The following is a 23,502-nucleotide window of genomic DNA, read 5'->3' as shown; positions in this document are numbered from 1 at the left end:
ACGTGTCAAGGAATTTGGCTACAGTTGTTGTATTCCTCTTGTTAAGCCACTCCTGAACCACAGACAACATCAGAGGCGTCTTACCTGGGCTAAGGAGAAGAAGAACTGGACTGTTGCCCAGTGGTCCAAAGTCCTCTTTTCAGATGAGAGCAAGTTTTGTATTTCATTTGGAAACCAAGGTCCTAGAGTCTGGAGGAAGGGTGGAGAAGCTCATAGCCCAAGTTGCTTGAAGTCCAGTGTTAAGTTTCCACAGTCTGTGATGATTTGGGGTGCAATGTCATCTGCTGGTGTTTGTCCATTGTGTTTTTTGAAAACCAAAGTCACTGCACCCGTTTACCAAGAAATTTTGGAGCACTTCATGCTTCCTTCTGCTGAACAGCTTTTTAAAGATGCTGATTTCATTTTCCAGCAGGATTTGGCACCTGCCCACACTGCCAAAAGCGCCAAAAGTTGGTTAAATGACCATGGTGTTGGTGTGCTTGACTGGCCAGCAAACTCACCAGACCTGAACCCCGTAGAGAATCTATGGGGTATTGTCAAGAGGAAAATGATAAACAAGAGACCAAAAAATGCAGATGAGCTGAAGGCCACTGTCAAAGAAACCTGGGCTTCCATACCACCTCAGCAGTGCCACAAACTGATCACCTCCATGCCACGCCAAATTGAGGCAGTAATTAAAGCAAAAGGAGCCCCTACCAAGTATTGAGTACATATACAGTAAATGAACATACTTTCCAGAAGGCCAACAATTCACTAATAATGTTTTTTTTATTGGTCTTATGATGTATTCTAATTTTTTGAGATAGTGAATTGGTGGGTTTTTGTTAAATGTGAGCCAAAATCATCACAATTAAAAGAACCAAAGACTTAAACTACTTCAGTCTGTGTGCACTGAATTTATTTAATACACGAGTTTCACAATTTGAGTTGAATTACTGAAATAAATGAACTTTTCCACGACATTCTAATTTATTGAGATGCACCTGTATATCTTCAATAGGTATGGGTGAGAAACAGATCAATATTTAAGTCCTTTTTTTCCTCTAAATCTCCACTTTCACTTTTACATCTGAAAGTCACATGTGGTGCCTGTTTAGTTTCACTTTCACATCTGAAACTTTCTCACATCGTTCACTTTCACATTATGTTTCCTTTATGTGATTTTTGGAGCTACAAAGGTCTGATCACCATTAACTTGCATTGTATGGACCAACAGAGCTGAGATATTTTTCTAAAAATCTTTGTTTATGTTCAGCAGAAGAAAGAAAGTCATACACATCTGGGATGGCATGAGGGTGAGTAAATGATGAGAGAATTTAAATTTTTGGGTGAACTATTCCTTTAACAAATTTGTCTTTTTGGTACATTATTGAGATTGAGATATTTCACATTACAGTTATGAGAATCACGTGGATAATATGTTGAATTGTTTTTAAAATAATGTCACAATACAATAGGTAAATCTCCATGGTACATAAAATAGATTATATAAATAGACAAAATATAATATCTTATTTATTTCCTTTGATTTTGTGTGCACCTAGTACAATCCAACATTTCAGTTGCACTAAACCTATTTGTGCTTAGCCTACTGCTTCACAGTTGCAGCTCTAAGCTGATTTTAAAATTGTATGTTTGCGTGAGGATGAAACTGGATGACATAATAAGGGGTTTAAGGGTTTATAACCAGCGGGATTTGAAAACGCATTTTATCATTACACTTGCAAGGTCAAACTCATCCTGGACTTGCACCTCTAATCTGAATGTGATTGCTTTTTGTGCAGAGAGTGCGAAAAACAACATCACGCCCTCAAAACCTAGACTGGTAAATGTGGAGATATTTTTTCAGGATTGTTCAGGCAAATGTTCTGTGATGCATTCTTAAAGGAACATTGTGGGTTCAATACAAGTTAAGCTCAGTCGACAGTATTTGTGGCATAATGTTGATTACCACAAACATGTATTTCGACTCGTCCCTCCTTTCTTCACTTACAATGGAAGTGAATGGAGCCAATCTGTAATTCTGTAATCTGTAATGCTTAAAAACTATTTCTGTGTAAAATTATATCCGTTTTACAATTTTACTTCGTTAGCCATGATGATGCATCACCAGTAAACCCTAAAACGACCATAAAAAAAACAGTTTAAACAACTTTACAGCTCAAACAATACACAAGTTTGAACCGAAGAATTAATGTAAATGTTTTTATTCAATTATAAGCTTCACATTTCTGCCAATATATCCTCCAAAAATGGGTCCCATTCCATTGTAAGTGGAATTGTAAACCCTCAACTGAGAGACTCCTTCTTTCTCTGTTCGTGACAGTATGTGTGTGAACAAGAGCTCCATTAGTGTGTTTTCCATACATTATTGACACACAGTTACCATTTTTCCCTATTATTCAACCTGAGGGTCACCGCAGAAAGCAACACAGCACAGACCTGACTTTCATTTCACATGACAGCTCATCCCTGACATTTTTTCCACAGCTGAAGGTCACCTTGTTTCCAGATCTAGTGGTACAATGTGTACAATATCTTAAGTAAAAAGTACATTTTTGCTGGAATTAGTTCATTCCTTGCAGTCTATTTACAGTGAGTTCCAGAAGTTTGTGACCACATTAAATAATTGGGATTCAAACGGCATGACGTAAAATAAAGAAATATTAGAATATTTAAATATATCTGAATATAGAGCAAGACTCTGAACTAGTTCTTGGTCCCTAATCAGACGTAAGAATGTTTGACATTGATCATGTTAGCTCCTTTGTAGAAAAGGTCAGATATCCTTGCACATAAGATGCTCTTTGGAACATTCTCAAATCATGCTGGATAACATGATCATCAGGTTTTGCACAAACTTGTGGAGTCCATGCCAGCTGCACAATGCCAGTAAAGGGATAGTTCACCCAAAAATGACATTCTCTCATGGCATCACCCTCATGCCATCCCAGATGTGTATGAATTTCTTTCGCAGAACACTAACAAAGATTTTTATAAGAAAATCTCTGCTCTGTTGGTCCATTCAATGCATGTAAATGGTGACCAGAACTTTGAAGAAGGACATAAAGGCAGCATAAAAGTAATCCCTAAGACTCCAGTGGTTTAATCTATATCTTCAGAAGCGATATGATAGGTGTGGGTGAGAAACAGATCAAGCCCTTTTTTACTATAAATTCTCCTCCCTGCCCAATAGGTGGCGATAAGCATGAACAATGCGGATTGGCAAATACAAAAGAAGAAAAATGTGAAAGTGGAGACTTATTGTAAAAAAGGACTTAAATATTGATCTGTTTCTCACCACACCTATCATATCTCTTCAGAAGACATGGATTTAACCACTGGATTACTTGGATCACTTTTTGCACCTTCAAAGATCTGACCACCATTCACTTGCATTGTACTACAGAGCTGAGATATTCTTCTGAGATATTCTACAGAAGAAAGTAAGTCATACACATTTGGGATGGCATAAGGGTGAGCCAGTGATGAGAGGATGTCCATTTTTGGATGAACAAACCCTTTAAAGCAAAAGAGGGACATACCCAATACTAAGAGATTTTGAAATGAATGGTAATTTTTCACTCAAATTGTTATGATGATGATATATTTTGAAATTGGGGGTAAAAAAGCAAACATTGGGAATGCCCTTTATGTTAATTTACATCAGCTACATTTATTTGTCAAAGAACATGCAACCAACCTCTCAGTCTGAGTAACTGAATAATCTAGCAGTTCTAGAAAACAAACAATAATTCATATTCTATAGGGATTAAGCTTCTATGTGGAACACAAGATGATCAAAACAAATGGATCTGGGTATGAACAGCTTGTCATTTTGACAGTGAAAAGCTTTTCATACACAGTTGCTCTGATTCTTTCCCTTTTTACTTTCAATGCAAATTCTTTCTAAGTAAATCTGTCTATTTCTAACCCACTATCATTCTGTGGCATATGAAAGGAATGCAATTCTGACAAATAGGTGGGTTTGTTTAGTCAAATAACTGGTGCGAGCATTTAAACTCAAATGTGTTCTTGTAATATACAACTTAAAAATACAGTTTGTGTCTTTGCAACTATATACTTTTGGCTTTCACTGTTTGCCTATCAGTGCAATGCCTAAACAGCCTTTAGGCATATGTGTTTGAGAAGCATACATGCAAGCAAGCATTCCATATACTAATTAAAACATGCCATTCCACATGCTTTCATATAGCCATACAGATGCAGAAATGTTAAGACAAGAATCATAAAAAAAAAAGAAAAGAAAAACTGTACAACGATTAAGTGTATATCAGCACCTGTCACCCCCGACTGAGTGGAGATCAATAAAGTGTTAACTGAGAACACATTGTAAAAAGTTACACCAGGTTTTTAGGTTATTTCACGTCCACAAAAACAAATATTCTGCCATTATTTACTCACACTCATGATGTTCCAAACCCATATGACTTTCTTTCTTCTTTTAAACACATCCTTGCCACTGTTTTCCAAAATATTCGGAATATAGCACACAATTTGCATAGACCAATTTTTATGATACTTTATACTTATTTTATTTTTTTGAGCTTGACAGCCCCAGTCTTCATTCACTTTCATTATATGGAAAAGAGCAGCTTGGACATTCTACTATGAATCCCTGCTTTTGTGTTCTGTGGAAGAAAGTCATATGGATTTGGAACAACATGAGGATGAGTAAATGATGACATAATTTTTATTTTTTAGGTGAACTATTAAAACTAGTTCTAAAACTAGTAAAAGGGGTATTTTGCTTTATTATCATCCAAACTAAAGACTGTTCAATTACAGAATTAAAAAGACATTGCAATATGCAGCAAAACTTAAAGGTACAGTAAACATACGACAAAAAATGGGCATCACATCACCTTACCTGTGGTGGTACTTTGATGAAAGCAGGATCAGGGTGCTTCATCATGAGTTTATCCCCTGATGTAACCGGTGCTTTCTCCCCCTTGGACATGTCACCCGGTGTGAAGGGTACAGACAGCAGCTGAACTCTTGGGCTTGTCAGAGCTGGCTATAGCTGTTCCTGCTGCCATTCACATACTGCACCAGTGAAAGGAAGGGCAAGGTTAGATACAGATGCTTCACAGCTGTCAATCACAAATATCAGCCAATCAGATGGCTCACTCTACCAAAACAAGCCCCTTACCTGAACCTGCTAGCCTACATACCTTTTTTGTTACATAATAAACACACAGACTAAACCACTAAATAAACACATTTTCAAAGTAAAGTTATGGATGTTAATTATCATGTTGTTGTTTTTTATGTATGCTATTTTTGGAAATTCCATGCAACACATTACAGTTAATACAGTCTTAAATGCATGTACACTTACACAAATTACCAAATATTACCATGTATTTACCATGTTTTCGAAACTGTGCCATGGTAATACTATGGTATTCTTTGTAGTACCATGGAGTACCATTTAAATACCTAGGTATTTTAATATAAAAAGTCATTCAGTATAATAGTATACAGCATAACTATTCCATTGTACCGCCAGAGTATTTTTCTAGGGGTCTGATGATAGCACACTAATGATATAGCGCATAAAATAGCCAATATCTCAGTACACTAGATCTTAGTACCTGTACTGTCATGACAGTGCCATGCTTGCTTGGTCTCATTAATGAAATTATTAAATGAGATTAATACAGATAATAAATATGAGAAATATAGAGTATATCTGACCTTAGTGATGGTGTAAGGTCCGCAGCTGCAGCAGCGGTGGATGAACTGAACTGAATCCAACACACACACACACACACACACACAAACACACACTGCAGCAGCAGCGGATTGACTGTAATCACACTCATGCGCACCCCCTACAGGTGGCCAAAGGAAATACAGATTTACAGAGCAACGTCAACAAACAGATTAGCTATTGAGTTGTAACTTTCAAAACTCCTTAAACGTATAAAATAATATTTAAATGAACGGACACTAAATAACTAAAATATAATAAATACATAAATGAAATAAAATATACAAATAAAACATATTACTTTATATATTAATTTATATACAGTGTGTGTGTGTGTGTGTGTATATATATATATATATATATATATATATATATATATATATATATATATATATATATATATTATTTTCCAGAAAATTAATACAAAAATTATTGGGATTATTGTCACATTACAAGCCTATCCTTGTTATAGCTTGTTTGACATAAAAGCCCACAGTGTCCTCTTCAAGATACAAAAGGATGATGTATCCTATTCTTATGTATCTAAAGTTAGAGTGGACAAAAATATCAGGACAATTTTAAGTGTGTGTTCCGGATGTTTTAAAGGATTAATTCACCCAAAGAATGAAAATTCTGTCATCATTTACTCACCCTCATGTTGTTCCAAACCCATATTACTTTCTTTCTTCCGTGGACAGAAAAGGAGATGTTGGGCAAAATGTTGGCCACAGTCATCGTTCACTTTAATTGCTTTTGTTTTCCCCATACAGTGAAAGCGAATGGTGACTAAGAGTGTCATTTTGTGTTCGATGGAAGAAAGACATATGAGAAAGTCATACTGGTTTTGAATGGCAAAATTTAAATAATTGGGTGAACTGTCCCTTTAAGCATAAGTGTAAGACTTCCATGGCAAAAACCTAAAGCATTAAATAATTATGTTTTGTCAGACAGTGAGAGGTTATATGAGCTTCCATGAGAATTAAACAAAATAAAAGGGTATTTTTTTCTTCAAAATATTAACATAACTCTGTTTTAATATGAACAGTGTGAACTGTGTAACACTTAGAATATAGCCTGTTTTAGACCCACTTTTATTTCTATATATTTATACTTCATTAATTAAAAAAGTTAATTTAAAAGTTCTGATCACAACGTGGTTATTTCAACCTTAAAGTAACCTAAAAACATTCTTAACATTCTGTCTGCTAACCAGGAAATCAACCATATGGTTGCCATTACAAGTAAACATGGATAGAATTGCTTGTAATGATAAACAATGCGTGGAAATAGACAGGGCGGTTATAATGCAAGAGATTTATTGGGAACAACGGTGGGGGTTAGAATAGTTAATTCCATTCATGCCTTGCATGGTTTATTGATTATACTGTGATAAATGTGATGTAATAGATTGGCAGTAGAAAGTGGTTTAAAGACAACTGAAATGAAATTATTTAATTAATGACAAGTCTTCCGGGCAAATCTAGACATTCATCTTTCTTTTAAAACATTATAAGATCACATACACTAACCTACAACTAGACTAGGCTAAAGACTAACCATCTCCCCATAAGCTTCTCCCTTATAAAATATTTAAAAGACATAATGGGTCATTCCTTGTGAAGAACGATCCAAGCGCACTCATGCAAAAGACAGGATATGGGTCGGAAAGTCTAGGTTTACCCCTAATATTTGTACTTTTCAGCTTGTGCATTATGACACATTCAAACCCAATTCACCCCCCTTAAAATCAGAAAATTAATCTTCACATCTTCTGTAAGTTTATTGCAAGAGGCTATCAACAAAAGACCTCTGTCATAGGCAAAGTGCATAAAACATTTGACATTTATAACTTAACAGTTCACAACATGACATTACAGCATGGACTACAAATGATTGTTGCATAAGTGTACAACAAAAAACACAATTAAGCATCATGGCAGTTCTCATGAACTGACTTCTTTATGGATCTATATGTAAACATTAATAGTCGTGAAGGTAATAGACTTGGCTTGTGCATACTGCATTGCATCAGAAAAGGCCAAGGTATCCAGCTCTGAGATATGACAGGACAATCAAAGAATCTTCCTTCATTCATTTACTATGACGGATTCAAGTGTTAAAGCTATGTGTATTGACACTTGTAAAGAGTGGCCATTTATAGTCATAGTGTTGTCCAAAGAACCTAGATTTTCAAAACCAGAAGAATGAAGGGGACGGGCTCTGTCAATTTGGGACGTAAATGGGTGACTCTTCAATTAAGGGCACGTTTGACAACTTAAAATCTTTTTCAATGTCTTATAGTATGAATTTTTGAGATATATTCATATAAAATCCTTATGTGTGATGGTAGTGACATCTGTCACTTTTTGGAGTGATAAAGTTGCTTGCTTACCTCATCAGGGTAATGTTATATCCAGTATTGCTACTTTGTTGCCATGTCAACACAATACCTGTGAACCCTGTGATTATATACTTTTGAAACAATTTGTATTTGAATGTTAATGGACCGTCCCCATTCACTTCCATTGTAAGTGTCTTAATGCATTCATGATTTTTGCAGAATTGTGGTAATCAGCATTATCTTACCAATGCTGTCGATTGAGCTTAACTTGTATTGAACCCTGAACATTCCTTTAAAGATTAAAACCTTTATATTCTATCCTTCCAAACTAGACTTTTTAAGCATTTTTTTAATTATTATTTAAAATCATCCTAGGGGACAGAAAAGATCCCCTAATTGAAGAATCAGGATTATGAAATGTTGTCCAAAGGTCGATGGAACCAGTAGATTTGAGTCTCTGATTCAAGCAGAAACAGTCAGGAGTGACCAAACGGAGCTTGTGAGTTGATCGGCCTTTGAACGATGACAGCATTAGACAGGTCGGCTACCTCTAAACTCTGGCCCTCATCTCTTAGCTCGCGGAAAGGCAGGGATGTAGTCAGGATGAACGGAGCGTTTGTTCTCTGGGCCTGCTCCACAAAATCCTGCACATCGCTGATCCTGGACCAATTACATAAAACCCAACATGAATGCATCTTCACTGGGAGCTTTGAAAGCACTCAGCAATCATGTTAAAGTCACATGCCTGCAATCCTTACATGTGACGCATGCTTTAAATCCAATGTAATCTGATTTGATCTGTAGCAAAGTAACGGCTTACGATTCTTCCATTTTACCTTGCAAGCTCATATTACATAAATGATGAATTAGAATGATGTAAGAGCTTTTAAGTGTAGGATTTCAAAATTACAGAATCATAACATGCATGTTCGGTCAATTCGGTCAATGCAATTTACACATTCAGACATAACAATGAACTGCTTCCATGCCCTCCAAATTCTGATAATATCCACTAAAATAAATTAAAGTAATTTCTCCGCTTAATTTCTCTTCTTACCATAGAAGAATTTCAGTGTTCATAGTTTTCCTGCTTCCAAAAGAGAGAAAAATATTATTTTATTTTATTTAGATTTTGCTTAAAATTATGCCTACATTGTAAAAAATGAACTGGGGATCAGGTAGATTTGAAAAAAAAAACAAAACAAAAAAAAAAAATTGTTTGTATATTATTTATGTAATTATGAATGCACTATCTATCTATCTATCTATCTATCTATCTATCTATCATTTATTGATATGTACTTAATATTGTTAGTAGAAGGAACACTTTTTATTTAAGCTGATCATGTGACCACTAATTCTGGTCAGTTTACATTATTTTATTGAGGAGATTTAATAATAAAAAAGGAATATAAAGTATTAATATATATATATATATATATATATATATATATATATATGTTGTGTATTATTGTTCTTGTTACTTTTTATTTTTTTATTTTTTTTTACATAAGTAGATACCGGTAGTACTTTTTACAGTGTATTTTACAGTACTGGAATTTTTGTAAAACAACTTTAATTTGATTTAAATAAAAAAATACATTGTAACAAAATTGACTACAGCAATAAGAATCTAATGAGAATTATCTTTGAGAATACTGAAAATTACAAAGGTAAAATATCTGGATGCATTAAGAACATTATAAATTCTTTCTTTATTTTTTACAAAATTATAATAATTTTAATATATATATATATATATATATATATATATATATATATATATATATATATATATATATATATATACTGTATATATTTCATGAAGCAAAAGTGATCCTAAATATAGTCTTCATTTCCTTTACGCAATATATTTTCAAAGTTTTTTCTTATGATTTTAGGGTAAAATATGATCCAAACCTGTTTTGGTGAAAGGTACCCTTTAGGACTACTATGATACCCTTTAATACTAAAGATACTCACCGATGGGATAAATTAAACCTCTGTACAAGACGGCGACCGTCAGCCAGCCAGATCTGAAGGGAGGTTACAGGAAGGTCCTCATTCAGTTCCACTGCTGGAAGAGGAGGACCAGAGCAGTCCTCGTGTATCGATAGAGACCTTGCCACAACTCGTGGGGCCACGCTGCAGAAGACATGAGTTCAACAATTCATACATTTCAAAAGGCAGCTGTATTGCACAAAACTAGGTGTTTGTCACTTTTAACTGATGCACTGATATTATGTGTGTGTCAGAGGATTTTATATGGGATTTGAGGGTTAAATAATAAACATTAACATCTGGATAATCCTCAATACATTTACAGTCAACACATCAGAGTGGAAGAGTTGCAAGGACACCTAGTGGATGTATGGAACATTTTGGGACAGAATCCCAAAATGTTGCCCCCCTGAAAATGTTTTCTTTGGCATGTTGATGTCTTTCCTAATGAAACATGAAGTTTGAGTGGGACTTGTCGAACAGCCCGTGCCTTTTAAAAAATAGCCAATAGACTTTAGCTTACATTGCAGTGCTCGGCAAAGAAACACACACACACATACCTGCTGCTTCTGATGCCAGAGAGAGCCGGTGTTCACCCGGGGATTTTCTTACTGACTTTAGGACCGAAAGATGATCTAACTGATCTGTTTCTACATAACAAGCCCACAAACAAACACAGCGCAAAGCAGTCTTCGCTTTCGATGAGGCTCGAGCCGTTGTGTACGTCAATGCAGATGAATGAGAAACAAGCGAGTAACCATATATCAATGTTTTCAACCACAATACACTTAAACATAAAGAATAAAGAAAAACTTCCTTGTGCTGTACATCCCAAGAAAATGTAAAAAAATGGTGCATTAAACACAGGGGCGATTCTAGGATTTCGATCTTAGGGGGGCTCTGCCCCCAATGACACTATTAGATGTGCACATTTAATGTACTCCACTCTTTAGCGTAGCTATTTATTTTTATTTAATTATTTTTTTACTGTGTTTACATCATTCGAGATAGCCAGCTAATACACAGTACATACAGATTATTGACACTGTCTGTATTAAACACTTATAAAGTTATATTAAAAAAATGAAACCAATTAAAGAACCATTCAAATAATTTATTTATTTATTTATTTTCCATTTATTAACAAATAAAAAAAACTGTATTATACAAAATCAATAATTTTTTAATCAAACACCAGAAAAACCTATTATAACAATAAATGTCACATTTAGCTTGGTTGTTTTTTAGTAGAGTGAATCAACTCCAGATGATGTTTCTCTGTCTGTCATTAACTCGTGACTCGAGTCTTTTGAATTTATTCAAAAGAGAAAATCACTTTAAAAAGAGATTTTAATTTCAATAGAATAACCATGGTAATATATATATATATATATATATGTATATATAACTGTAAATTATTTTTGTTGTTTTGCCAGTATTACTGAAGTATTTCCAACTGCAACTTACTGTAGAAACTGTTTGCAGTATATTACTGTCAAACTGAGCTGTATTCTTTAGGAAAAAATGAGCAGGAAAATACAGTAATTTACTATTAAATTGCATGAGAACTGGCCCAGTCTCAAACCTGCACATACACAATTTAGAGGGTAAATTTGTGGTATTACTCAGTGATCTATTATTAAAAAGACGAAAACCAGATTTCTTTTCTGCATTGGACTTACTCATACAATCGCACAAAAAGTAGAACGGTATGTGAATGCACCTGCCAACTTATGAACGTTGAGCCTGCACTCGACTCCTCGTCATTTCAGCTTCGAGAGGAGCAGAAGCTAAGTGATCTCTTTTCGACAGAACCAGGTGGGCACCAAAAATCGCACAAAACATCTTTTAGCAGTTTATACATTTTTTCAAATATTAATCATTTGACAATTACATTTTGCACAAAATTTTTGACAAGTAGCTTTATAAAGATAAAGTTTACATTCTCAAACAGATACTAGCATTAGTTATAATGGCCATTCTGTTTAGAATTGAGGTAAGCACTTACAATTAAGTTTTGAAGTACTAAGTAACCAAATTACAAATTAATTATATATATATATATATATATATATATATATATATATATATATAAAATTAACTATATAATTTATATAAATATATATAAAGATTAGTTCAGATTTGTCTTATTGATCTTATTCATGCTAGCGCCATCTTTGATTTTTAATGGGAATGACTACGAGGCTGTGAGGGATAAACTTACAGTCTCTTCAATGGGCTGTTAATGCAATTTAAATTGTTTTTGGATCGTCCCGCGGACAAAACATCAATAAAATATCTGTCCAAGAACATTCAGTATACAAAGAACTCCAGACATCATGAGCTGTGGAAAATCAGATGTGATCTAGGAGCTTTATACAGCCTTATAACATTCGTGCCATTGAAGAGATGGTAAGTCTATCCCTCACTGCCTCGTTGTCATTCCTATTAAAAAGATCAAAGATAGCGCTAGCGTGAATAAGTTCTATTCAGCAGTGATCATCCCTATGCCTTATTCCATACAAAGACAATTTACTTCCACTGTGAGAGCTCCAGTGGGCTGAAATGGGATAACTGTCGTTTACAACTCACTTTTTATGTGATTCTTATTGATAAACCTGTTTGGAACAACCCTACAGGATGGATTGTGCTCACATCGAAGTCATGATGAGTGCCAGTTAGAACTGCCAGAGACACTGATTAGATGTTGGGGAGGGTGCATTCTTGCTCTAAAAAGCATTTGATTTGACACAATGAATGCAGTAAGTTGTGTCATAAATGTTTGTGGGTCTGTTTAGCCAGAGGAGAGAGACTGCAGATAATAAATGCTTCATAACTTCTGAAAACAAATTTTGTCAATACTTAGAAGTACACTAGCATACACTGTCGACTGCCTTAAAGCATAAAGATATAGACTATAGTCAGTCCCTTCCCCAGCAGCCACCGACAACCAACCCATCTCCGCTGTGGCCGCCGAGTCTGAATGTGGTGATTATTGGACTGTGTTACCCACTACATCATCTTCACTCTCCCACTGCAGCCTGTGCTTGGATTATTGGACTGTTTTCTCAGTTTGCCTGTGTTTATCAATAAATACCATTTATTGCTACCTCCACATATGGGACTTTATTCCTGACATGTGACACTAAACATATACCTATGTCAGTCATCACATCACAAAGACCCATTCAAATCGTCCAATTAAAGAAACTATAGGTAAGGATGTACTACCTTCCTAGTCTGTAACCTCTGCCTGTAAATGGGTGGAAGGCCTTCTTCTTTGGGACATAATCTTCATCTTTCATGTCCTCTACGTTGACTTCCAGTTCTTCATCTTCGGCTCTTTCTTCTAATTCCAGCGGCAGCTCCCTTTAAACAGAGGATTTTAGATTCATCAACAATACAAAATGAAAAGCACATCAAATTAAAGAAAAGTACTGATTTAAAAAATTTTTTTTAATGATAATACTGTCACAAGCAGGAATTCACAATGTTTGCTCTCATTTCATTTAATCTAAGCACTGGAATATGAATGCTATAATACTGCTACAGTGACTGTGACAATATTCACCCTCTCTTAATGGCCTCCAAGAATTCTTGGTTTTCCTCCAGAGAGTAACTGCGTAAATCTTCATCGTTTACTGTGAAGCCATTTTTCCACAGTCTTACTACAATCTCCACCTGCAAAAGGGACAACCAGATCAGCCAAAAAGCACACTTTAAAAACACATGTTTAGCAAAAACACATTGATGCACTGTTTATTGTGCATATTTTCCATTTCAGTTAAGTTGTCATACTTAATTTCATTGCTCAGAGGTTACTCTTCCATAGTTCCTGGGACATAGTTGAGCTCTCAGTTATGTTTTCTTTAAATAGCACATAAATTAAGTGTACAGAAATACAAAATAAATGTTGATATCTGGCACATGGAGAGAGGGTGGCTCTATGGGCTCCAGCCCTAGCTCTTTTGCTGACATGCCCCTCCGACAGTGTTCCAGGGTGTGCAAATATCACCCAAAATGAAAGCTTGTGCACCCAAATTAAATTATGTTTTTTTTACGCTTAATAATAGTAAGAAGGGGTGTAAAATGCATCAATATTAATGCATCAAAATACAGAATGTAATAATAAATTATAATGACTGATACCCAATGTGTTACAGAGGCCATCTGTAACACATTCTCGCAACAGAAGCGGGGCGAAAAACGCACACTTCAAATCAAAAAAGTAAAAGGTAAAAAAGTTTAGTTTGGATTTCTGCCACATTGTTCATAATTGTGCATGTCTATAAAAGCAAAATAAGTTCATTTTTATTTGTTTCTTCCCCAATAACGATATATTATGCATATTGTGGAGAATTTGAAAAATACACTTGGAAAAGTAGGCGATATTGTACTGCGCAGTTACATGCAATCATTATTTGTCCTTAACATGTTACATGCAATTACGTTTTTAATTCTGTAAGCCTGCTTGGTTTAAAGATCGGACTTATCTGCCTGTATCGATGACAGATTTTTAATATTTGTTTTAATTATTGGTTCAGTAAATGTTCCCGTGATGATATGCAAATCTATTACGCATAATCAGCTGCCTACTCACTGTCTATTTGTGTTAGTTTGCATAAAGTCATACATTCTGTTTTCCTTTATTCATCCCTTTATTGGCTTATTCATATTGTACTTTTTTAAACTCTAAATCACGCTTTCTGTCAGGAGCAGTACGCATGTGTGACATAATCACATTGGCATTTGAAACACGTGAGAACTGACGCACGTGTCTCAGCAAGAATAGCAGTGCTGTTTACAAGTGAGAAGGAGGAACGCTGTAAAGTATCTTGGTTGGTTTTGGTTTAGATCTGTATTGATATGTTTCTTTACTCACAATGGTGCGTTTGTGTGCTTATCCTGGATGTCTTAACCAAGTGGTGAATGTGAGATTACGTCTGTATCATGGCAACGCAAATAAGTCACACGGGAGGCTGTGTGATCTCCACCCTCTCGTGAAGCGTTGGATTATAGTTAAAAAGTACTTAAATATTTATCTTTTTTCACACCAAAAGTGATTGTATCGCTTTATAAGACATTAATTTAACCGCTGGGGTCGTATCAATGACGTTTATGCTGACTGTTTGTGGAGCTTTGGAGCTTCAAAAGAGAAATCTCCATTCACTTGCATTTTAAGGACCTACTGAGCTAAGAGATTTTTCAGTTTCTTTGTTTTTTTTCACATGTTCTGGTGAAGAAAGAAAGTCATACACACTTGGGATATCATAAGGGTGAGCAATTAATGAGAGAATTTTCATTTTTGGGTGAACTATCCATTTAAGCATTAAACGAAACACAGGGCTAAAAAAATTATTACAGTAAAAAAGAAATTCAGGTTGCACACTCGCACCCACCCAGTCCGGAGGAGATCGCACAGTGTATTCTTTTAATACAACTGCACACAAGAAGTTTACATGAATTGTCTGACCTTTTTTCCGCTACTGGCAACACTGCTGATCTTCTCCACCTCATCTAGCAAGTCCTCGACTGAGAAACTGGCTCTAATAGGGCTCGCCTCCTCCTCATCTTCCTCCTCCTCATCATTCTGTGCCCCTGCACACCTAAAAGATCATGAAGGCAGGAAAGAGCACATCATTTTAGATTACTCCAATTACCCCTAATAATGGTACTTGCATATTAATGTTTCAAGGCTTACCATGTGCCATCTTGAACTCTCTCTCTTGAATCAATATCTTTCATCATGGCGCTTTCTGTTATCCATCTTGCAACAAAAACATAATATGCAGGCATATATAAGTTATGATAGATGGCACAGCTCCAAGTAACCACTGCATCAGTGCTTCTTCAATCATTCATAGAGCTCCTATAGTGTGATTGACAGGTGCAGAAGGACCTGAACTTCCCCAAACATTTCTGCTTCAATACCTGGCCAGCAAATCTGTGCAAAATGTTTTTAATTGCCTAAAATGAACCAATATTCTACTGATATCAAATGTGTGTACTGTGTAGCTAGCTATTTGATACTGTGTGGAATAATTATTAAAATATATTGGAAATAAAATAAAAGAATGATCATTGAAAATAAAATAAAATGTTATTCCCACTTTTGGCAACAACAACAACAACAACGTACTGTAACAGTACCTTGGAACAATTATGGTACTATGTGGTAATAACATGGTAATAGACTATGATAATTTTATGTGCCATGGCATTCACATTGTACCTCAAAAAATAGTATACTAACATGGTACATGTCCAGAAACATGCCATCACCATGGTATATTTCCAAAACTGTCCAACAGTGGGTAATGACGTCATGATACCCTGACAATTGTAATTGACGGCATCAAAGTGACAAGTTTTTTTAACCTCAGTTTATTCAATGAAATGTCTGAAGAGCACAATCCGAATTCAAATCCCACCCGAATGCATGCATTCGGCGTTTAATCGAGTTCCCAATTCATATTCACTGGACCAAAACAGGTCAAAATCGCATACTAAATGAAAGCAGTGCGCCAAAATTACGTAAGGAGAGTATGGAGACCACGCAAGCGCACTGCGAAGATCTATGACAGTAAACAAGCGCTATAAAGCAGAACACATCGCTACTGGAGCCAAGATCATAAGAATTCCGATCATGAAACTGTAGATCGTTACCAGTGCAAGGCTTCAATGGTGTCGTACAACTGTTTCTGACAGTGTCATGCCGCTCCTTTCGCTACACCAGTCCACCATTCATGTGACGTCACCGTTGCCTGTCGTACTATTTGTGCGTATGTTGCTATGATGTCACTCAGACCAAAATATCTAGTACAGTATCTATCTATAATATGAGTATAGTGAGGTGGATAAACTGAACACATTCAATTAGATTACCCAAACATTTAATAATTCTGGGGTGTGTGTGTGTGTGTGTGTGTGTGTGTGTGTGTGTGTGTGTGTGTGTGTGTGTTTTGAGGTTGTGGGGACAATTAGTCAGTCCCCATGAGGAAACTAAATTATGTTTTTTGAAAATGTAAAAATGCAAAAAGTTTTCTGTGAGGGTTAAGTTTAGGGGTAGGATTAGTGTTAGGGGATAAAATATAAAGTTTGTCCAGTATAAAAAAACATTATGTCTATGGAGAGTCCTCATAAAACATGAAAACCCAACATTGTGTGTGTGTGCGTGCGTGCGTGCCTGCGTGTGTGTGTGTGTGAGTGTGTTGGAGAAAAGGGGTAGTAGTGACAGATGTGAGCAAAAAAAATACATAAGCACAAACAGTCTATACACATACAGATATCACTGAAATATGTGTCCTACACTTGTCTTTGGGACGTACAGCTATAGGCTTTGTAAGCAGCACAAATAAATCAATAAATAATAAATAACTGAGTACCCAGTGCATGTTTGCCAATCAAAAAATGTGGACGCGGGTGTCAACCAATGGTGCGAGTTTGGGGCGAAACTATCTGTTTGTCCGACAAATGGCACGACGGGAGTGTTTGTGGAAGGAAAAACTGAACACATTCAATTAGATTACCCAAACATAAAATAATGCTGGTGTGTTTTAGGGGTAAAGGGGTAGTAACAGATGTGTGGTCAGCAATACACAAATACAAACATTCAATACACATTAAAGAGATAGTTCAACCAAAAATGAAAATTCTCTCATTATTTATTCACCCTCATGCCATCCCAGGTGTGTATGTGATTTTTAGAAGAATATCTCAGCTCTGTAGGTCCATTCAATGCAAGTGAACAGTTGCCAGAACTTTAAAGCTTCAAAACGATAAATCTCCACTTTAACTTTCACATTCTTCTTCTTTCGTTTTTGGTGATTCACATTCTTCATGCATATCGCTAACTACTAGGCAGGGAGAAGGATTTTTAGTTAAAAAAGGACCTAAATATTGATCTGTTTCTCACCCACACCTATCATATCACTTCTGAAGATATAAATTATAGCACTGGAGTTGTATGGATTATTTTTATGCTGCCTTTATGTCCTTTTTTTAGCTTCAAAGTTCTGGTTACCATTTACTTGCATTGTATGGACCTACAGAGCTGACATATATTAAAAAAAAAAAACAAATCTTTGTTTGTGTTCAGCAGGAGAAAAAAAAAGTCATCCACATCTGGGATGGTATGAAGGTGAGTAAATGATGAGGGAATTTTCATTTTTGGGTGAACTATCCCTTTAAAGTTGTAAGGGATTTTTGAATGCAACGCATGACATGTATGATGTACCTAGTACTTACAGAAACCACTGAAACCTGTGTCTGTACTGAGAAATTACACTTGTCTTTGTGACTGACCGTCATATGCTTAGTAAACAGCAAAAGAAAAAAGAAAAAATCTATGCAGCCCGTGCATGTTAGTCAATCTGAATACGTTGATGCGGCTGTCAACTAATAGCACGACTTTGGGGCGTGACTGTCTGTCTGACCGACCAATTGGAGACGATGAGAGTGTTTATGGAAGCCCGAGTTTGTTATTTCAAAATGGTAATCAAATTAATTTCTTAACATTCTCTGTTGTAATGATTTAAATTACGTATACTATACACATGGCATTTGAAATGGGAACAAAGATGTGAGCGTATTTCTGTATGGGATAAAAAAGCATATTAATAAAGCATATTAATTACTGAAACAAATGTATTTAAGCAAACTGCTCCTACCACAAATGCAAATATAGCCAAACAATAAAAAGAACATTCTACATATTTCCACCTTGGAAATTTGACTTTACATTTTGTTCGCATTAGCATAACATTAGCAACGCTCTGCATGCGCCAATAGAACATCTGGAATATAGAATAATTAATTAAATAAAATATAATGAAACATACCCTATGTGCTCTGTAAATATATTCAAAGAATAAAAAAAAAAAAAACAGCTAATATTTGGGCATTTTACTTTTGCATCAGTAGCAGCACCATAATGATGGTATCAGATTGTAATATGAAACTTTTATAGGAATTGAATAATTACCATTAAAGTAATGGATGACCCAAAAATGATAATTCTCTCATCATTTACTCATCCTCATGCCATCCCAGATGTGTATGACTTTCTTTCTTCAGCAGAACACAAACGAAAATGTTTAGAAGAATATTTCAGCTCTGTTAGTCCATACGATGCAAGTGAATGTGTACAAAACTGTGAAGAAGAAGAAGAAGAAAAAAAAAAACTCCAGTGGTTAAATCCATGTCTTCAGAAGCGATATGATAGGTGTGGGTGAGAAACAGATCAATATTTAAGCCCTTTTTTTAATCTTTTTTTTTTTTTTACAATAAATCTCCACTTTCACATTCTTCATGTGTTTTTGGCATTTCACATTCTGGACCTACAGAGCTGAGATATTCTTCTAAAATCTTTGTTTGTGCTCAGCAGAACAAAGAAAGTCATACTGTACACATCTGGGATGGCACGAGGGTGAGAAAATTATGAGATAATTTTTATGTTTGGGTGAACTATTCCTTTAATGTACCATTGTGTTTACATGGTACTTCAAGGAATACCTTGGTTTTACCATATCAAAAATATATTATCATGTTTATATGCTCAAATACCTAAGTAATATCATATTACTTTTGGTACCCTTTGTTAGTGAACCAAAGTGTATAAAGACAAACATTTTAACAATGGAAATTTGAAATAAGAACAGGTGTTTTGAAATTTCTTCCACTGGCGATGACAGTGTAACCGTGAAAATATTCCCAAAGACTACAGACACAAAAGCTTTTAGAACCAGGGAAATTCGAATTTAATTTTAGGAATACCGCGTGCACAATTTAACATTTATTTTCAAATTCCCGTGGCGCCAACTTCATTCAAGCGCGCTCACACACTCGTCTGTAGCGGAAGTGGCTCGCCGGAGAGTTTCTGCTGGCTGACAGTAGAGGGAGAGAGAGAGAAAGAGAAATGGCGCCTCGGCTCTCCACTAGCTGAGACACAGTCAAAACGAAGGCAACTGACAAGAGCTACAGGACAGAACCCGTCTATCAGCAGGACGGACAGCAATTATGGTGAACACTAGAAAGAGCTCGGAGAACAAGGCCACCAGTCCCTTCATCTCGGGCCGGACGCGGTCGTCTCAGAGGAACAACCCAAACTTGGACGAGCACAACAGCCGTGTAAGGAAGAGAGAGACACCGGCTCCTTATTCTCTTCGCCAGCCGGTTAGCGAGCTGCTCACTCTGGCCTCTTGGAGATGGATAAATATATAGATATGTGTATATGGATGGATGTCCACCTCTTTTGTTCCCAAATTGCGCCTTCAGTGACACTTGACGATGCAAAATATACAGTATAACGACACGACAGCACTTAATCGGGGCATGTTGTTTAGTTTGATATGTTTTGACACTGATAATAGCATGACTTTACCAAAGCCGGCTGGCAGGTTCCGTGCACTCAGTGCCCCCAAGTTGTCTTTTGTTGTATTGATGTCCGATTCGCGAATGATTCGTTCTGTTGAGCCGGTTCTTTTGAATGATTCGTGCGAACCGATTCGCAATGTGTTCGTTTGTTGTTGGATTGATATACAATTATCAGCCAAACTGGAAACCTAAGATAAGGCAGTGTTTGACCATTTGTTTTAGAGAAGGTAGAAAAATGCCTGTAACGCCATGTTAATGTGTAAAACAATTAGAGCGACGACATTAAACTGGAATGCATACATTTACTCTAAATACGGATAGAACTATAATTTAAATGTAGTATAATTTAATATAAAATAAACTACAAACCGCAGTAGTTAACTGAATATTTCACTTCAAATAAATAACAATAGAAACTTCTGGGAAAACTTTAGAGTTATGAATTGAGCGAATCGAATCACTGAATGAACAGCTCGAACGAATCGACTCGCTGAAATGAATCGAACGTTATATTGTTGCCGTGTGTGTTTGTTGCGCTCGAGAGGCACCGGCGCGCGCCATGCTGTCACGCGCACCGACGGGCCGATTAAAACACCAGAACAAAAGCGCGTTTGGCACTTTTTGTCAGATTAAAAACGGCTCGTCCTCCTTGTCTTTTTAACAATAAAACAAGCTAGTGTTGGGGGAAGGGACAAGCTCAGTTGAGACAGACCCCTTGTGGCTCGAAACAGGCATTGTTCATGATTTTAGGAAGTCTGAACTTAAGTGTTTCTGTCAAACTTATCTAGTGTGTTATCAGCTTTTGGCAAAGGTTGCGTTTTTGTGAACACCAGAGGACTGTTTTAAACGACGACAGACTAAAAGTTGATATTGGAGTGCTTCGTTATGTTTTGGATATATGTAGAAGTACATACTACTATGCAAATATTATGGTACTTGAATATACAGTAGTAATCATTCAGAATCATGGTGTTTATCACATTACCTTGATATCATCTGATAAGTTTACATTTATGCACTTGACAGACACTTTTATCCAAAGCAGCGATTTACGGTCATAATAATTTGTCAAGTTGGTTTCTGTACCAGTTTTCAATGGTTTATGGAGTTGTAGTAGCAGTCAGCTGATTAAAATTGAACTTGCACAGGCTAAAATGTTTGGGCTCATCCACTTTTATGGCTTTGATTTCTGTCAACACCTTAATGCAAAATTGTTTTTTTTAGTTACTTTAATGATTTTGACTGAGTGTACAATGCCACTATTTAAATTTCTATCACTACTACTACTACATTACATCTATTTTTTAGGTAGATATTGATTTTTTTCTTTTGGAACTGCAATAATTACGAGTTCATAACGTTGCCTGGTTTAATATGTTTGTTGCTTTTTGCACATTGAGTGTATTTGGATGGTGTTAACAGTAGCTGTGTTGAGTTATTGAGTCAGCGGTGAGAATTGGGATATGGCGTATTGAGTAATGGAGTCCATAACTTGTGAAATGTAGATGTGAAGTCTACATTTCAACACCCAGCTGACAGACATGTCTGGCGTTTTTGTCTTATTTCTCTGCTGGCTTTGAAAAATGTATCTTTTACATTTATGCACTGGCAGACACTGTTATCCAAAGCAACTTTTACACTGCATTCAAAGTGTACATTTGACTAGTATGTGTGTTCTCTGGAAATTAATCAAACCCACGCTCTTGGCGTAGCTAGCGCCATGCTCTACCAGTTGAGCTACAGGAACTGGAAATGTAGGGTTCTTTTAGAAGACTCAAGCCCTTAGTTGTAAATTATTATTGAATACAACTGGTGGACATACTTTCATGATGTTTCTTTTGTCTAATTTTGTATTCGGCAAGCTTGTGCAAGCTTTGTAATATAATGTGGACCTCGGTCTGTTTCAGAAGGAGACCAGCAGTGATGTTAACAGCAGTAGCCCATGTTTGTCCCCACCGCCCAAGCGGACACGCAGGCAGACACCCCCGAGTTCAACTGATACTTCCCCAAGCCCCAAGAGTAAAGGCCAGAGAGGCACATGGAACATGCCTAGACACTGTACCAGGTGAGGTCTTCCAATTCATATGCCAATCAGGAGTGGGGAAAATATCTTGTTTACAGATGCATCCCATTTCTTTCTCAAATGATTCTGCATAGATCCACAAAAATCCACATATATGGAATTTTAAATAATTAATGTTTTTGTTTATTGAAAAAGGATGCACTAGACAAAGCAGATAAGTGCCATGCTCAACACTGCCAAAATTCACAGAGGGAGGAATCCTTCAGATTAGTTTAATAGCTAAGGCATTTTACACAAAGTTGAACGTTGCTCTGAAATGGGATTTCATTTATGGTGCTTTCACACTAGCTTTTTTTGGTGCGCACCTGGGTTCGAAAGACGTCAAAGTTTGGTTTGTTTGGATGATGTGAACGCTGTTTTCCGAACTTCTTAAAAGTCATCTTGAAAAGGTGGTCTGGGGTACGGTTCATGTGAACTTCAGGACGGTTCTCTGCTGATATGAATGCAATTGTACCAAATTGCTGAAAGGAACCACTTGCGATGACGTAAAATCCACGTGGATTTTAACAGCCTTTGCAGGCCTCTGATCGCAATTATTATGGTATAATCCATTTCTCATACCTGCTTGTCTCCAAATAAATCCCCTTCAGAGAACAGTTCACATTCTTCACATCTCTTGCAATACAATGAACTCTGGTTCGGTCCAAGCAATCAAACCATGTTTGAAAGCACCCTTACACTGAATGAAAGCTCTTACACATGTTTCTGATACAAGATTTTTATCCACATATTCTGTTTCTGTTGGTGGGTCACTGCTGGCTTAGGTGGTTTTCACACTGGCCACATTTGCTGTGGTCTGAATCCGAGCGTGATTGTTCCTGGTGCCCCCCATAACTTTGGTCTTGTTTCAGACTCGCATACGATTCTGGGTGCTTCTCAGTCGGAAGGCTGCAGCCTAGTTAAGGTGGATATCTCGGCTGCCACATTTCAAACATCGTCGAAGGCCATCTCAATTGTGAGGACACT

General features: G+C 36.3%; 3 protein-coding genes across 7 annotated transcripts in view; 1 reads left to right on the top strand and 2 right to left on the bottom strand.

Annotated features, from left to right (window-relative positions):
* The window catches only part of LOC127415658 (sphingosine-1-phosphate transporter MFSD2B-like), a 39,541-nt gene extending 33,560 nt beyond the window's left edge, over positions 1–5,981 (bottom strand). Inside the window, exons 1-2 of the mRNA XM_051654458.1 lie at positions 5,722–5,981; positions 4,892–5,067 (exon numbers count right to left, since the gene is read on the bottom strand). Of these exons, the coding sequence (XP_051510418.1) occupies positions 4,892–4,981 (90 nt within the window). The 5' untranslated portion in view covers positions 4,982–5,067; positions 5,722–5,981. The remainder of the gene's footprint in view (positions 1–4,891; positions 5,068–5,721) is intronic.
* Positions 5,982–7,498: 1,517 nt separating this feature from the next.
* Positions 7,499–16,856, bottom strand: LOC127415689 (UBX domain-containing protein 2A-like). 2 transcript variants are annotated; one of them, XM_051654510.1, is made up of 7 exons: positions 16,746–16,856; positions 15,781–15,846; positions 15,553–15,685; positions 13,651–13,760; positions 13,311–13,448; positions 10,062–10,223; positions 7,499–8,738 (listed from the first exon to the last, which is right to left on the bottom strand). In XM_051654510.1, the coding sequence occupies exons 2-7, from the start codon at positions 15,825–15,827 to the stop codon at positions 8,555–8,557; spliced, it is 774 nt and encodes a 257-aa protein (XP_051510470.1). In that variant the 5' UTR covers positions 15,828–15,846; positions 16,746–16,856; the 3' UTR covers positions 7,499–8,554. The 2 variants fall into 2 exon arrangements, with proteins under 2 accessions (XP_051510470.1, XP_051510471.1); XM_051654511.1 differs by lacking the exons at positions 15,781–15,846; positions 16,746–16,856 and having other exon boundaries at positions 13,651–13,762; positions 15,554–15,658.
* Positions 16,857–19,973: 3,117 nt separating this feature from the next.
* LOC127415638 (ATPase family AAA domain-containing protein 2B-like) overlaps positions 19,974–23,502 on the top strand; it is a 142,830-nt gene continuing 139,301 nt past the window's right edge. The window contains exons 1-2 of one of the 4 annotated variants that reach the window (XM_051654408.1): positions 19,974–20,207; positions 22,364–22,518. In XM_051654408.1, the coding sequence (XP_051510368.1) occupies positions 20,097–20,207; positions 22,364–22,518 (266 nt within the window). In that variant the 5' untranslated portion in view covers positions 19,974–20,096. Of the gene's footprint in view, positions 20,253–22,360; positions 22,519–23,502 lie in introns of all 4 variants that reach the window. The other 3 variants (XM_051654407.1, XM_051654406.1, XM_051654405.1) reach the window with 3 other exon arrangements.

This window comes from Myxocyprinus asiaticus, chromosome 25 (genome assembly GCF_019703515.2).
Source record: "Myxocyprinus asiaticus isolate MX2 ecotype Aquarium Trade chromosome 25, UBuf_Myxa_2, whole genome shotgun sequence".
In the NCBI taxonomy this organism is placed as follows: domain Eukaryota; kingdom Metazoa; phylum Chordata; class Actinopteri; order Cypriniformes; family Catostomidae; genus Myxocyprinus; species Myxocyprinus asiaticus.
Note: the sequence above shows the minus strand (reverse complement) of the source record. Positions and strands in the feature narration are given on the sequence as shown.